General features: G+C 42.9%; 2 protein-coding genes across 2 annotated transcripts; both read left to right on the top strand.

The window, feature by feature from the left end:
- The first annotated feature begins 1,031 nt into the window (after nucleotides 1–1,031).
- On the top strand, nucleotides 1,032–10,897 carry LOC127316881 (uncharacterized). Its single transcript, XM_071823954.1, has 19 exons — nucleotides 1,032–1,481; nucleotides 1,913–2,037; nucleotides 2,114–2,226; nucleotides 2,505–2,609; nucleotides 2,745–3,102; nucleotides 3,259–3,390; nucleotides 3,475–3,939; nucleotides 4,068–4,796; nucleotides 4,973–5,061; nucleotides 5,169–5,320; nucleotides 6,955–7,203; nucleotides 7,581–7,702; nucleotides 7,821–7,942; nucleotides 8,050–8,154; nucleotides 8,266–8,455; nucleotides 8,636–8,773; nucleotides 9,020–9,487; nucleotides 9,588–10,355; nucleotides 10,559–10,897. The coding sequence occupies exons 1-19, from the start codon at nucleotides 1,115–1,117 to the stop codon at nucleotides 10,745–10,747; spliced, it is 4,986 nt and encodes a 1,661-aa protein (XP_071680055.1). The 5' UTR covers nucleotides 1,032–1,114; the 3' UTR covers nucleotides 10,748–10,897.
- Nucleotides 10,898–12,162: 1,265 nt separating this feature from the next.
- On the top strand, nucleotides 12,163–16,357 carry LOC127316883 (U-box domain-containing protein 33). The gene is made up of 10 exons (XM_051347353.2): nucleotides 12,163–12,244; nucleotides 12,372–12,532; nucleotides 12,871–12,992; nucleotides 13,276–13,370; nucleotides 13,473–13,550; nucleotides 13,652–13,769; nucleotides 13,881–13,958; nucleotides 14,240–14,380; nucleotides 14,757–15,101; nucleotides 15,429–16,357. The coding sequence occupies exons 2-10, from the start codon at nucleotides 12,391–12,393 to the stop codon at nucleotides 16,134–16,136; spliced, it is 1,827 nt and encodes a 608-aa protein (XP_051203313.1). The 5' UTR covers nucleotides 12,163–12,244; nucleotides 12,372–12,390; the 3' UTR covers nucleotides 16,137–16,357.
- The last annotated feature ends 496 nt before the right edge of the window (nucleotides 16,358–16,853 follow it).

Raw genomic sequence — 16,853 nt, forward strand, 5'->3', positions numbered from 1 at the left:
GTTAAAGCAGCTGATCAAAAGGATGTGACTTGACCTGACCTTTTTTTTTCGAGAATACATGACTTGACCTAACCTGACCTGGGTCTCAGTCAGCAAGTCATCAGAGTTCTCACTCTTGGATCAATTTCAGAACTAAGTCTTCAGTTCAGGACTGTATCAATTTATTTCAGAGCCAAGGAGCTAGTAGTGGTATAGTATTCCCTCCGTTAGAAATTATAAGATATGAGGGCCGATTCGCTCAGATCAAGAATGCCCATTACTCTCCTCATTACTTATTGCATTCAGCAATAATTTCACATGCATGAGAGAAGTGAGAAAAAAGATGAGAACATGCATTGAGGAGAAGGCTATTTGTGTTTTATGTTTAGATGGCTCATTTTTGCTGCAACTCTAAGCGATGCGTAATTTGTAACCTTTATATTGTGAACCTTGCCATATTATAAAAGTCGTGTGCATCGTTCCGATGCAGTTGCTGGCTAAGCTCCCATTTGGAGAAAAGAATCAATTTTGGAAAGCTCATATGCTTTATAAATTTCTAACGTTGGGAGTATATTGCATTGACCATGATCAGCATGCACAAGGTACCACTAGTACGGTCACTACAGTGTAGTACATTCCAAATCTCCAGCAAGTTAATTAAGTCGTGCAATAACTAACCATCCATTCATTACCATTAACTACTCTGTGTACACTGCTGAGGAGGCCCAGAGCTAGTCAGCTAGTGTAGGGCAGGAAGCTTTACAGCGACTGTCATGCATCCATCCTCACACTCAAGGAATGAATGACATGTGCTGCAATGGATGCTGAATAGATTCCAAAATGATTGAAATGGAGTAGATTTCTGAGAGTGGAGAATCAACTTCAGACTAAAGAAGGTGAGCTTCTTTGTTGGGCTCTATCACAACCATTTGCTTTCGCCCAAGAGCTGAGAGGCAAGAGCAAGAGACAGGGAAAGCTACAATTTCTCCTTGCGTCCTTGCCTCCAACACCAGCAAAGTAACTTTCCTCTAAGTGTACAAAAAAAAAAGGGTATATATACACTGTAACTTGGTCACTCTTCGTCTTCTCTTCTATTCTCTTAAGAGATTGCTTACTTGCTGTTGCTTGAGCATACATGGCCATGGTCAGCAGTGCACCTGCTCCTCTCCCTTTGCCGCCGCCATTGCCGCTGCATCTGTCCCCTCGGTCGCCGCCACCTGAGGTGAATACGATGTTCTTCACGCGTGGAGGGAGCGAGCGGTCGCCGCTCAACACCAGCGGGGCTAACAAGGGCACCAGCCTCAGGGAGATTGAAGAGGAGGAGGCTGCGGTCGACTCGGAGCCAGAGGAGGACGTCGGCGGAGGGAAGCTCTACGTGGCCGTCGGAAAGGACCTCAAGGAAGGCAGGTCCAACCTCCTCTGGGCCGCTCGGAACCTCCTGGCCTGTGATCTCAAGCTTATCCTGCTGCACGTCCACCAGCCTGCCGAGAGGATCATGACCGGTAAAGGCATCAAACATTCTTTTTTCGCGAAAACGCAAAAGACTTGTGTTTCGATGCATTGATAGATAAAGAAGAGTTTATGTACATTCTCAAACATCAGTTCCACTTTAATCTCATCTGTATGAACTCATGGACAGATTCTTGTTATTTCTGTCGACATTTCAATCATCTCAGAAGCAGCTTATGTATTTGCACAGGAGATCAAACCAACCTTGTCCTTACTAGATTCAACCCTCACCTCCTTGTTCCTTTCGATCCTATTGTTGCCAAAAATGATACAAATGAATTTAGCAAGAAGCAAACCTTAATCTTAATGAGCTCCACAGTAATCTTTGTTGCTGTCACGTGATTTTTAGAAGCACTCTCTGTTTGCAGTAAGCATCTAAGCTAGTCTTTCTGATTGCCTTTAACATTTCCGTATGCATGCACAGGATTATGCAAGGTTTCTGCAAGCCATCTCGAAGAAAAGAAACTGGAAGCATACAGAAAGACCGAAAAGGAGGAGATGACCACACTTTTAGACCAGTACCTCAACTTCTGTAGAGTATCTCTGAAGGTCAGTTAACTAATTCACTCAAGTTATCTGAATAATGAAATCATACTCAACTCACCAAAAAAATTACAAATTACAGGTGCAGGTTGAAACATTGGTGATCGAGAAGAAGAATCCTGCAACTGGCATTGTTGAGCTCATCGATCAACATCACATCACAAGGCTTGCTATGGGAGCCTCTTCCATATCGACGTATGTGCAGATGCAATGTCCTTGCCTATAATGAGGCTTCCTGAATGAGCATACATCAGAGTTTATTCCTAACTGTCATGTTTCTGTAAAACAAGGCACTCTATACATAATTGTATGTTTGTCTTTCTTGTGCATTTCTTAGTTGGCAAATGACATAGCTTCACGTTAATTCCAATAAAAATCTATAGCTTTACTAGTGAGCGTATCTTCCTCTGTCTAAAGTCTGAACTATATAGAATCTGAGTTTTGTATGTTGGCTATGAATCTTTCTTGAACAGGAAGAGGAAAGCACCAAAATCAAAAGTTGCAGCCATTGTGCATCTACAGGCTAAACCGTACTGCGATATCTTCTATATTTGTAAAGAGACTCTTGTTTGCTCTAGGTATGAATGACAGGCACTCCTCAAGCCAATATACAACAAATGCTACATATAGTTGGCAAAATTTCATCTCGAGCATACTCAGAATTGTTTCTAGCCTAACAAAACAGCGGTGTCATGATTCATCATTTTTTTTAGGGAAGCCACTCAGCTTTCTGCAAAAGGAGAGTCACCCCAAAGCTGCTGCACAAGCTCAGTCTCGGATCAGCCTGAGTTCCCTCTAAGATCCTTATCACTGCCGCCAGGGCATGCAGGCTTCTTAGGCTCTACAGATCAACAAGCCCTGCAACGACGGTCCAGATTGGTAGCAAATAGTGTGGAGAACATGTCAGCTACACAGCCACAGTTGATTGATATGTCACCAACCGGTTTCTATCTGAATTCCAGCCAGCAAAGCACTGGAGGGTCCTCATGGGGTCCGAATGATTTGGACATCATGGATGGATCAACGGCACCTCTTTCAATTGCAAGCTCTGAAGAACATCAACGTTCCACGGTAAGCCGTATTGGACTGAGTAGAGTTCTCGAAGCATAACACACATTACTGCTACTAGTTGAACAAGCAAGGTCTTTGGTTTTGGTCTCAGTTGTTATACTTACTGGATAATGTTGTCACACCTATTAAATTCAAAGCAAAACTAATGTTTTACAGGTTGAAACCGTCATACAAAATGAAGAATTTGAGCAACTGCAGCGAGTGCGCGATGTGCTAGAGCGCTCAAGAAAGGAAGCATCCGAGGGACGTCAGAGAGCTGAGAGAGATCTGTTTGAAGCATCTAAGATTGTACTATGTTATTGCTACATACTTTTAATTATCCATTACTCAATGGTACATGTGTCTATCAAGTAAGATTTTTTTTTCTTGCAGTTCAAAGCACGGGAGAATTCACTACGCAATGAAAAAAAGGAGGTAGAGGAAAGACTGACCAGAGAAAAGACTGGCCTTGAAAAAGAGCACCTCCTTATATGCAGCGAGCTGCAGAAAGCAAATGAACAAAGGATACAGCTGGAGAGTAAGCTTCTCCAGGCCAATTTCCTAATGGAAGAGCTCAAACAGTTGCAGGTAGAGCTGCAGCACAAGAAAGACCATGCTGTCAGACAAGCTGAAGAGATGCGTCAAATAAACGGTAACACTGTATTTGCTGGTGTGTTTGCCTTGACAGAGTTCAGATACGAAGAGATAAAAGAAGCAACAGACGACTTTGATGACTCCAAAAAAATTGGGCAAGGCGGATGTGGAAGCGTCTACAAGGGTTTTCTACGCCATACTACTGTGGCTATAAAGAAATTCAATAGTGAAGGCACAACAGGAGAGAAAGAGTACAATGATAAGGTAATTTTCATCATTATTCCTTAAAATATACAGTCACTGCATCAGCTTAAGATTAAGATTAACATGTATTTTCATATGAGAAGAATAAAAAGGGGCATCTAAATATTTGATTCCCCAATATATTGCAGGTAGAAACACTGTGTAGGATGAGGCATCCAAACCTCGTCACTCTAATAGGAGTGTGCAGGGAGGCCAAAGTGTTTGTTTTAGAATTCATGCCGAACGGAAGCCTAGAGGACTGTCTGCAGTGCAAGCACCAAACAAAGTCGCTCTCATGGCAAATGCGCATCAGGATTGCTGCCGACATCTGCACGGGGCTCATCTTCCTCCACTCCAACAAACCAAAAGGCATTGCCCATGGTGATCTGAAGCCTGACAATGTCCTTCTTGACACTAGCTTTGTTTGCAAACTGGCAGACTTTGGGATCTCCCGTTCCTTGAATCTGACAAACACTACCGTCACCCCTTACCACCTAACAAACCAAATTAAAGGCACGATGGGATACATGGATCCAGGATACACTACCTCAGGAGAGCTCACAGCGCAGTCTGACGTCTACTCGTTTGGAGTAGTTCTCATGCGATTGCTAACTGGCAAGAACCCCCTAGGCCTTCCGATTGAGGTGGAAGCAGCCTTGAGGAATGACACGTTGCAAGAAATAATTGACACTTCTGCAGGGTACTGGCCACCTCAGTACACCGAAGAGTTGGCAAGACTAGCACTGAGATGTTGCCGGTATGACAGAAAGGAGCGGCCAGATCTTGCAAAGGAGGTCTGGGGTGTCCTGGAAGCTATGATGAACTGTCCAGGCGATAAATACCAGCCACCAATGTTTTTCATCTGCCCAATTTCACAGGTCCGTTAACAAATCAAAGAAATGAAGCACTTGAATCATGTGATGCTGTTGGTCACACCAGCAGTTACCTTCTGTTTACCTGACTAATCACCTTCAACCCTTGTTGCTTTCAAGTAGGTGGTTTGCATTGTCACCTTTATTTTCATATAACCTTTGCATCTTTATAATATTTTCAGGAGATCATGAGGGATCCACACATTGCTGCTGATGGATTCACATATGAAGGCGACACCATCAAGGATTGGCTTCAAAGCGGCCATACAATGTCCCCTATGACCTACCTCACTTTCACACACCATGAGTTAATACCAAACAATGCCCTTCGTTTTGCGATTCAAGAATGGCAAATGCAATCATTTTGTCCGATTGCAGATTTCTGAGTTCATGCAATAATCCTCTACAAGCTGAACTCGAATCTTGCCATGAGGATATAGCCATGACACTGGAGTGGAGTGCACTCCCCTGTACGATCGAGATGGACTGCACGGATGCAGTTAAGATGATCAAGGAGCCATGCATTGACCGTTCGGTTTTCATGGGCATTGTCCAGGAAATATAAGAGATGATGGTAGATGGGGGTAGGTTCGAGATAAGTATCATTTAGACATGAGCGGAATAAACTAAGTCATGAGCTTGCAAACTTTGATCTCTTGTCAACTAGTACTATGGTTTGGCCTCAGTTCGGGCCTGATGAAGTCCTAGCACTATGCCAGGCAGATTGTAATCATATGATTTAATCACTACAAATTCCCATTCGCAAAAAAGAAAAGGGATGGCAAATGTGACAGCAAACGAAATTTTAAACTTCCATTTGATATGTATGATGTCATGTTTTTTTTTTGAGTGATCATATGATGTCATGTTTATGGAGTGAAGCAAATGGTTTTATGTTTGTATAGTATAGCGAACTTTCTTCCTCACTTAAGCAGTTAGCACTCTATCAATGTTTGGCCCCGTGAATGAGAGGTTTGGGATGAACTGAGTTGGCATGTAACTCACCAAGAGGACGTGTTATTCTAGTTGAATGAAATGGGAATACAGGATGCGTACACGCATTTCCCCTCTCGCTTTCGCGAAGCTAGAAGTTCGAGCAAATCATTATGATCCCCAAAAAATTACAGTGGAACAACAATCAGATAAACCAGAAGTTAGATGGTTGAGCACAGACAGTTCATAATAATGTGATTTCTTGATAGATTAACTACGAATGTTCGATCTTCAGAGCTACAGATACTGGTCTGACTTGGTAGTTTCGCTGCATGCTGCCATTTTATAGGATATAACAGGCACATTATCTGACTACCGCGTCGGCAGAGACTGCATGGGCCAAGTGGTTTAGCTGCTCTTGCTCGCCAACAATTTGGCCCCATCCCCTAGCTTCAATTTTCAAAGTTTTAGGTCAACAGCAAAACAAAATTGAGGAGTTCTCGGTGAATAGAGGATTTGTTGGCTGCACGATGAGGCAAGTAGGAACTAGAGCAAACGTTGAGTCGATCGCGATGAGAGCATCATATATTATCGCGCCAAAAAGAAGTATACTAGACTCTGTTGCGCTGTCGATTGAGAAGGTGGGCTGGGCATTCACACAAACAGGTTATCTGCAGAAAGAGCTTAGGAAGCAACCGTTTAGCGCAGTTATCGTAAGACAAGACTAGAGGAGAGGAGTGGAGAAGAGGACTTACAGTCGGGATGGTTGGGAATTGGGACAAGAAAAAATTAAGCGACCAGTGGATGAGGAAGTATATCTCCACTCCAAGAGGGTGCTGAAGTGAAGTGTCTCGCACTCACTTCACTTTGCAGCTGCGGTCATACAGAGTAGAGAGGAGTTGCACAAGTAATCGTCCATCAATCCACCATGAGAAAGGCACAGCTAGCTCCTGCCATGGAAGTTACTGTGAGATACTTGGGCAATTCCTTCAGCTACATTAGTACCTTACCATCACGTCATATATAGTTTAATCGATTCCAGCCGTCTATTTTGGCAACGGCCACAAGTCAGGCCGAAAGCAGGCGTGTGTGTGCACAGCTACTATAACGAGTCAATCTCTGCATAGGTGAGCCGGAGAAAAAATAAATAATGAATGAACAAGTAGGCAGGTATAAAATGTCAGAGCAGACAAAAGCGCGGGGGACGACTCCAAAGCTGGCCTGACCTGAGCTGCTGCGCACCAGGAGGCCAAGGAAGGAACGACAGAGCAGGCAGCGGTGATGGACTCCATGGCCGGCGAGTCGCCGGAACTGTCCTCCTCCTTTTCCGGAGGCGGGGAGAAGAAAAAGGTGTACGTGGCGATGGGGGCGGGGGAGTCCAAGGCCATGGTGCTGTGGGCGCTGCAAAAGTTCCCCGACAGAGACGCCGCCGCCTTCGTGCTGCTCCATGTCTACTGCCACCCCAAATTCATCCCCATCAGTGCGTCTCCTGCCCTTCTCCACATGTTTATTTTCTCGATCACGACCGATTCCATTGCCCATTTGCCCTCCCCTCCATGCCCAATTATCTTTCTCACGTAAAAGATGTTCAGTTATCTTTGAAACTCATATTTTCTGTTTTGTTGACACGATCTCGCACTAGTGTTTCCCTTTGTGCAAAAATCAACTCAAAACAGGAGTCTTCCTTGGGTAAATATTAGATCTCTCTGTTTCTTTCTGAAAGTTGCATATTGATCCGTCAAGAAAAAGATTTACCGTGATATGAAATCGGTGTCCAAGTCAACAAGTTTTGCAAAAGAAGGGAGTAGTAAACTATGGATGAAAATGTTTATGTCTCCAATGTTGTTTGTTTTACAGTGGGCACCAGGATTCCTGCTAGCCAGGTGCAAGAGCAGCAGCTGATTGCACACAAGAAGATGGAGCTGCAAAAGATCAGTGACATCCTGGACGAGCACCTGCTCTTGTGTGCACAGGAAAAGGTCATGATTGCTTAACACATAGTCACCTCTCAGAATACAAAAAAAAAAACCGATATCTAGCATAGTTTACATTGCAGAAACATACTAAAAGAATGAACCTACACATTTTTTTATCCAGGCACAAGCTGAGAAGCTGGTGGTTGAATCAGATGATGTCACAGAGGGGCTACTACAGCTCATTTCTGAGCGACATGTCACCGCGCTCATCATGGGGGCAGCAGCAGATAAGCATTACACAAAGTACGTTGCGAATTTCGTGACATCTATGCATGATAATTATATCTGAACACTTGGCAGTCATTAGTATTGCCACACAAAAATAAAACCTAACTCTTTCAAGAGTTCAGGAAAATTATGGCCCTCAAGTCTAAGAAAGCACAGGCTGTAGAACAACAGGCGGATCCTTTCTGCAGAATATGGTACATTTGCAAAGGAACGCTCGTTTATCGAAGGTACGGTTGGTCGACTTCGAGTAATCTTCACTTTGTATTCTTAGGATTACATAGCAGAATTCCAGCCCGTTTGACATGTTTCCCTCCCTGGCTTTGCCTTCTCTATTCTAGGAAGGGTGTTGCCATTAGCAATGAAGCAATGCGACAAGATAGACGAAATTCTGGTTATCAGCAGTTTTCAGTGGATAGATCAACTAGCTTGTCAGACACATGGTTTGTTCAAAACACATGGCTACATGAACCAAACCTCGGACAACAGACAGGAAGGACTAGTCCATGCAGATTGTACGATAATGAAAAGGTAAGCACGGTCCATGATGGAGAATTTATTGGTAAATACACAAATAGACGATCGTTAACATCATGCTATTTTATCTGGTAGTTTGTACCTATAATGCTGAAATCTAATTTTACTTCTAGACGAGAACAGTTGAAAATTCACGGAAATCTTGATGTAAAGTTCTTACCTTATTGCATGCAGGATATTGTTAGAGAATTTGACGAGCCTGAAAAATTCCAGCATATGCTCTGGGAGTTGGAGAGTGTCAGAAAACAAGCTTATGAAGAAAAATGCAGTCGCGATAAGGCAGAAAGGGAGTTACTTGAGGCTTTCCAGAAAGTAAGAGTAGCTTATTTTTCATTTAACAGTCATATCAAGTATTGCTAATGTTAATAGTTAATTTAGTTGCATCAATGTATTCCTAAGAGAGCATTATTTGAAAGAAGCTCTTGCTACTATGCTTGTGAATCACCTTAGAAATTTTAACACCAATAATAAATTTGTAAACAAAATACCTATTGTTTTGGATAACTTCCCGCTACATATTTGAATGAAATACGTTCTCACATTTGGTCTATCCAATAGGCACGCGACTCCGAGAATCTATACTTAGGAGAAGTGAAGCAAAGGAATGAAACAGAGGAAAAATTGAGAGCAACAATTGAGGAAGTTGAGAAACTCACAGAAACAACCGATGAACTTTGTGCAAAGCTTCAAGAAGAACGCAAGAAAAAATTGGCCCTGGAGAAGAGAACTGCCCACTCGGACCGTATCATCAAGGATTTAATGCTACAGCGTGACAAAGCTGTAAGAGAGGTAGAAGCGCTACATGCAAAGAAAGGAGGGTCTAGTGCAACTGCAGAGGGGAAAATGCACATCACAGAGTTATCTTGCTCAGAGATTAAGGAAGCAACCAACAACTTTGACCACTCATTGAAGGTTGGAGAAAGTGTTTACGGAAGTGTGTATAAGGGCTTTCTTCGGCACACAAATGTAGCAATAAAGAAGTTGAATCCCGGAGGCACAGAGTCGCAGTCACAGTTCAATCAGGAGGTTGAATTATTGGTTCTACTTAATCATCTGGTATTTTGCTGGTTCAAATATATTACTGTGTTGCAGAAAGTTAAGTTTGTTCATGATGCCTGCTTTGCAGGTAGAGATTCTCAGCAGGGTGCGGCATCCAAACCTTGTTACTCTTATAGGAGCTTGCAAGGAGGATCAAGCTCTTGTCTATGAATACATGCCCAACGGAAGCTTGGATGACCGCCTGGCTTGCAAGGACAATTCTAAACCTCTTAATTGGCAGTTGCGCACCCGCATCATTTCCGATGTTTGCTCTGCGCTGATCTTCCTCCATTCTAATAAACCTCATAGCATTGTTCACAGCGACCTGAAAGCATCTAACATCATTCTTGACGGGAATAATGTAGCTAAACTAAGTGGTTTTGGTGTGTGCCGAATGTTCACTGATGCGTTCAGGAACACAACCACTCTATATAGGCATACACACCCAAAGGGATCCTTTGCGTACATTGATCCTGAATATGTCATGACTGGTGATCTGACACCCCAATCTGATGTATACTCTTTCGGAGTCGTGCTCCTACGCCTCTTGACTGGAAGACCAGGATTTGGGCTGTTGAAAGATGTACAACAGGCGGTGGAAAAGGGTTGCTTGGAAGCAATCTTGGATTCATCTGCTGGGGATTGGCCAGCTATGCAGGCTGAGCAATTGGCTCGGATAGGTCTGAGGTGCTGTGAAATCAGAAGAAAAAATCGCCCTGACCTGCAAACGGAGGTTTGGACTGTACTTGAACCAATGTTGAAATCTGCTTCTGTTAAGCTATGTTCCTTGTCATTTAAATCAGTATCAGAAGACCTTGGTGGTGTGCCGTCCTACTTCATCTGCCCAATACTACAGGTGAGTCATACATTTCACTTGGTGAGTATCATTTTCTTCTATTGTCGGTTTTGATATATAAAGCACGTCTGATTAAACATAAATTCTCCTGCATTCTGTTTCCAATAACCATTCTTAGTAATTTTAGACAGAGTCAGTCAATTTCTTGAATAGACAGCATTTGTAATTTCAGGTTGTTTCACCTTTGCATTTCTATGGTGCAGGATGTAATGAGGGAGCCTCTAATTGCCGCGGATGGTTTTACCTATGAAGCCGAAGCTATAAGGGAGTGGATCGACAGTGGCCACCATACATCACCCATGACAAACCTTGAGCTACTCCACCGTGATCTTTTGCCGAACCACGCCCTCCGTTCTGCAATCCAAGAATGGCTGCAGACAAATGCAATTTAATACATGAGCTTTATCACCACAGAACTTTGAAATGGAAAGCTGTGTGCTTAATTCCTTACTCAGATTAATAGGCACAAACCACAACAAACCAAGCACTTCCGTGTTATTCTGAAAGAGTGACTTAAGATAAACACATTGCTTTTTATTTTGTATCTTCAGCAAAACTTTACGTAAAATGTAATGACTTGGGGCTTCATCACTGGCATGCTGGGCCTTATACATGGATTTATAAGTAGAAAACTGTTTTGCGGATGATACCGTCATTACATGTTCATGCTGCTTCATTGAACAATCAATAATGGGGTTTACTGACTGGCCTCTGAAGTGAATGATTGCATGCAAATGTATGTAAGAGTGGAACTATCATTTTTTACAACCATATATGTTAACACTGTCATTTTACATGTTAAATCCATTCTAAAAGTCTGTTATTCGCAGCATCCATTTTTCTATTCTGAAAGTTATAAATGATCAAAATTGAACTCTTCAGAAGGTAAATAAAAACTCGGTGACATTGGACCAGCTTATTTTATCCTCTTGTCAATGACACAAATCCAAGTTGAACCGAACCTTCTCTGGAAAATGCGGACATACTAGGTTTGCCGATTTTCTTACTATTGCAGGTCGTTAAACACAAATTCAAAAGGTATGACGTCCTTGTATCAAATGACTGACCAAATTTCCAGTACTATCTGAAGAGAAACTTGCAAAACGAAATATCGATTGGTATCTTCAGAAGTTAGTAACCAGAAATAAACTTAATTCTCCTTGCAGTCGCGATCTATCAGATCTTGACCTTGATTTTAGGAGTCTAGTTCAGCTCTGACATACTCTATTATGTCAGGATATCACTACGTCCGGACTGCATGTGTGTGCAATTTCTTATCGACAGCACTTCCGTCCAAATGAGTCTGATGGAGAATCCAATAGATACAAGCTGCACAATCAACATTCAAGTACTGTAGTTCCGAGGTATAATGCCAGTATATGCTAGTGAACACACGCATAAAAAATACGAGATGTCATGATGTACATTACTATATTGACAGCTTGAGAGAATGAATTATGTAAGAGCCAACATCAGAGAAAGAACAATATTGCAGATGTCTAATCATATCAGAATTATATGTCCTGGACAACATTTCCACATCTTGAAAGCAACCCCTTTGATGGGCACTGCCGTCCAGGGAGACGTCCTCCATATAATGGGACGACTTCATTGCTAAGCATCAAAAGTCAGTCACTGAGGGCAGGAATGTTTGAAAGGGCAAACCAATGTTTCCTAAATTGAAACCACATTTTTTTCATTGGACTACACGTGGGACCCAAAGTACGAGGAACACCAAATCCAAGGCCACTCTTTAAAACCACTACCAGACCATCTCCTTCAGGCCTTCTATGAACTGACACTTCCAAGGAAAAGCAGGGACAAAAGGGACAAGGATGACACTGATATTGATGCCCACAGGTTGATGAAAAGTGGTGCATCACAATTAGGTACTTCCGTAAGCCTTTGAGACCACTTACAGATTCTATTTTAGTTGAGGCTTCTGTGGTTCAGGTTCTGCTGAACCAGATAGCAAAAGCAGAATCTAGATGTGATGTTACTCTTGATTTTTAACAGTATACAAGGAGCAACAAAGATGGATGACGAGGAGGTTCACATCGCGGTAGGAAAGAACTTCAGAAAAGAGAAGGCTAACATACTGTGGTCTACGGTTAAATTCCCAAGGGCCAGAATAGTTCTTGTCAATGTTCACTGGCCATCCAAGTGGATGCCCTTCAGTAAGATTTATTGAGCCAAATACCTTCCATCTTTTGTATAGTTTTAAGAGTCGCCGATGTGCAGTTCAGTGTACTATATTTCAACTTGTGTGTGAATAGGAGTAATATATGCCTAATCAAACTTCCCTGGTATGATAAATAGCCTTTTCCTGATCTCCTGTTATCCTGGAAGATGCAAACAGAGCAGCTGTGGGTACTAAAAATGTTGTAGAAGATTGCACACATAACTTATTGGAACAAATAGCTATATCTGATTAACAAAGATATTAATAGGATAAAGTATAACTTAATTTTATGAGCTGTATAAATAATTGTCTGTTTATACCCAACAACTGCAGTGGGTGGCAAGCTGTTATACAAGTTTGCAGATGAAAAGGAGAAGGAGATGCACAGAGGCAGAGAGACAGAAGCAATGGTCAGGATGTTATCACAATACAAAAGCCTGTGTGATACAAGAGAGGTATTGCTATCTATCCTAGTAATATTTTAGTTCAGATTAAGATAATTCGGGTTACAGCAGTCCTGATGAGTTCAAAAAGCTTTTTACTCATCTGATATTTGTTTGAGATCGTGGAATAACTTGGGCTAGCAATAATAACATAAGCTGAATAATTGTTTTTTCCAATATCCAATACTAACAGGTAAGCAGACAGACCATGTGGAGAAGGATCAAATCAACATTACATAACAAGATAACTATTTCACATAAGGCATGTTTCGTAAACAGGCATGTACCTTTGCAGGTTAGGGCGCATTACATCACACACGAAGACATTCTTGGTGGTCTTGTCAACCTGGTAAAGAAGCTCAAAATTAAGAGAATCATCATCGGTTCAAGGTAAGATCGTAAAGTGAACTCATCCCCAGAATAGAGCATTTCCCCCTTGGTATAATGTACCTTACCGCATAGAACAATATAACACTGAGCCAAGTTATGCAGGAAGATGGCAAAGCAAGAGGTCCTTCGCAAATGCTGTCAGGTTTGGGTGGTGGTCAATGGCAAATATGTGTCCACTAGGTACAGTTTCTCTCAAGTCCATAACTACATAAGAACTACTCCCAGTAAGATATGGATCAAATCCAGTGATTAGTTGACGGATGAGATAATCTTAAGTGCAGTAATGATCATCTGAGGCATACTGGAAGCATTGGATATGGGGGGAGCTCTGAATTGTTGGCATCTATACATGAGCTGAGCGATGAATCTGATGGATACACAACACCACAAAGTGATTTCGTAAGCAAATTTTAGTAAAGCATTACACAGATGCAAACAGTAACTGTTTCAGTTCACAAGTTTATGACCATGGTTCAGAGTTTGGGTCCTAACTTGTGGTATATTCTCAAGTATGATTCATTTCAGGCAGATGATATCATGGATGGGGATGGGGTGATTCAGTTGGATGGTGCTGATCAATCAGCAAAGGTATAACTGTCCTTGGTTTTGCTTTCGACACAGCTAGTAAAAATGTGCATTAAGAACTTCTGCCTATTTTTTAAGTTTGTCCACACACATACAGTGGTGCAGAAACAAATGACATTGTATTTGAATTCACTCCGCACTCAAGTATGTTTGACCAGAATTATACTTACCACTGTTGCCATAAAGGCAGGTTGATGAACTATATTTATGTGGTAAAAGACAATATGTATAACTTCCGAGAGGTGCAACTTGTGTTAATAACATTATATTTTGCTCCATTCCAGTATGATGTGCATGAATCTGAACAAGGCATTGAGGAATCAAATGCTTATGAAGAGGCGGAAATTTTTCCGGATGAGGACACTGATGAATCTGACGAGATACAGAGTTCCAGAAATATTTCTGAAAAAACTGCAAAACTGATGGTACAAGTCACATGACATAACCTTTGTCACAGTTTACCCTGTTTGAGATCAGAACCTCTAGAGCTTGGATTAAAAAAACATGACTAAGTGCAGGTTCCAACATATGACTATGATAAAACATCAAAAGAAAATTAGTGCTCCCTCCATCCCATAAAGGATGTCTTAGATTTTTCTAAATTTGGATGTATCTAGGAACGGCATCCTTTGTGGGATGGAGGGAGTACTAAAGAAGATAAGCTGGAGACATTACGGTTCAGTAACAGATAAATAGGTGATAGAAAATCATACTAGGACACAAAGTGTATCTCACACAACAGCAGTACATCATTAAATCTCTTGATTACTTCTTCAGTATGCAGATTTTTGTTTTGTACAGAAAGAAATGGAGGAACTCCAAAGGAAATTAAAAGATCTGCATGATGAGGGCCATAATCATGACGAAGACATCTTGTCACCTAGGAAACAGAATGATTTGCCGAGGGAGAGGACCTTATCGAAAACAAGATACCCAGAGCTGCAAATTCCAGATCACATTGTAGAGTTTCCCATGTCGCGTATTGCGAAAGCGACCAATAATTTCTACTCGCAAAATCTCATAGGAGAAGGAGGCTATGGCCCAGTGTACAAAGGAAGACTAGGTGGCGTCACAGTGGCTATCAAGTTGTTGAGACCCCATGGTAAACTCCATGGTAGACAAGGTTTCCCAGAGTTTCAGCAGGAGGTAAATATAATAAACATTCTATCGGGTCATTCATTTACTGTTTGAGTATGGACACAACATAGCATACTGATAACTATAAGAAGCAAACACTCATTCAGTACAGAGTAATAAGCAAGTATTCCTATCTGAACTGTAGTAGAATCCCGATAGAAACCCTGTTTCTGAACTTGCTTTAAGAGAACTGTTATCACAAATTTTAACACCATGTTGATCGACAATCGGTTAAATAGACGGAGCAAGTAACATGCGTGCATACCTTACTATTTGGAGAAGCATCTCCTGAACTGCATTATCGTAAAACTGTCAATCACGCTTGGAACTCTCCAGGTTGTAGTGCTGAGCAGAATCGAGCACCCACACATCGTGAAGCTGATCGGTGTGTGCCAGGAATCATGCGCCCTCGTTTACGAGCACCTCCCAAACGGCACGCTCATGGATGGGCTCTCCAAGGGGCTCCCCTGGAGGGACCGCATCAGGATCCTCGCCGAGCAGCGGTCCGCGCTGGCGCACCTCCACTCCAGCCGCCCCCACGCCATCATCCATGCGGACCTGAAGCTGACGAACATCCTCCTTGATGGCGGGAACTCGAGTCGGCTAGGGGACTTTGGCACCGCGCGCGTCGTACAGATGAAGCCGCTGGAGGAGGACACCATCTGCCGGCGGACGAACCCGATGGGCACGATGGGGTACATGGACCCCGTGTTCTTCACGACCGGCGAGCTCACCGCGGAGTCAGACGTGTACGCGTTCGGCGTGGTGATCCTGCAGGTTCTCACGGGGCTGCTCGACCTCAACATCGCTGAGCAGGTCCAGGAGGCGGTGAAGATGGACGCCGTGCACGGCCTGCTGGACGCATCCGCTGGGAACTGGCCCGGGGTGCAGGCAGAGCGGCTGGTGAGGCTGGCGCTAAGGTGCTGCAACATGGAGCGGAAGCGGCGGCCGACCATCACCTCTGACACTGACTGGAGACCGCTGGACATCATGCGGACCATGGCGACTGGAAGTAAATCCCGGAAATGGAGTCAGGCCAGCTGAAGAATAATAGACTACAGTGCAGCGGCAAAACTTGGAGCAAACTGTCAATGAACAGTAGAAGCACTTCTTTTGTAAATGGAGTGCTATCCGTGGATGCACATTAAGTAGAACATGAGTTACAGTACAACATAACCGAGCAGTGTTTGCTCTTATTGTAATTTTAGACCATTGCACGGCGTTTTTTTGGAACCGTGCACCAAACATCTCAGGCTATGACAGCATGAAGGAATGTGTAATATTTTTACTAATTTTCCATTTACATCCTACTATAGCATCACAAACTAAACCAAAGAGGTACTAAAAAATCGGATCAATGCACGGAGGGGCCCAATTTCAACATTTTGAGCCAGCCTGGAACTTCATATTTACATAAACTCTGCTTCCTACAGAAAGTTTTAGCAGAATGGGTTTACTTCAGATGTAATATAAGGCGAGTGGTTCGACTTCGTGGCCGCCCACCAGGATGCACACCTACGATACTAGGAGTAGGAGAGAAGACAAGCACCCGGTACTACGAAAAGAATGAAAGGTGTAATGCGACTCAAGTACTCACCCAATCGAGAAGCACAGATCGATGGGGATTTGCTCGGCGCGGCATCGAGTCTATCAAGAGAGTGAAAGAGGGGACGGGCGGGTGACTGGTTGAAAAAAATCCATTACCTGCCTGCCCGACCGTACGCCCGCCGCATTCCTGGGATCCATCGCCGCCACCGCCAC

Source organism: Lolium perenne, chromosome 7, assembly GCF_019359855.2.
Source record: "Lolium perenne isolate Kyuss_39 chromosome 7, Kyuss_2.0, whole genome shotgun sequence".
Lineage (NCBI taxonomy): Eukaryota > Viridiplantae > Streptophyta > Magnoliopsida > Poales > Poaceae > Lolium > Lolium perenne.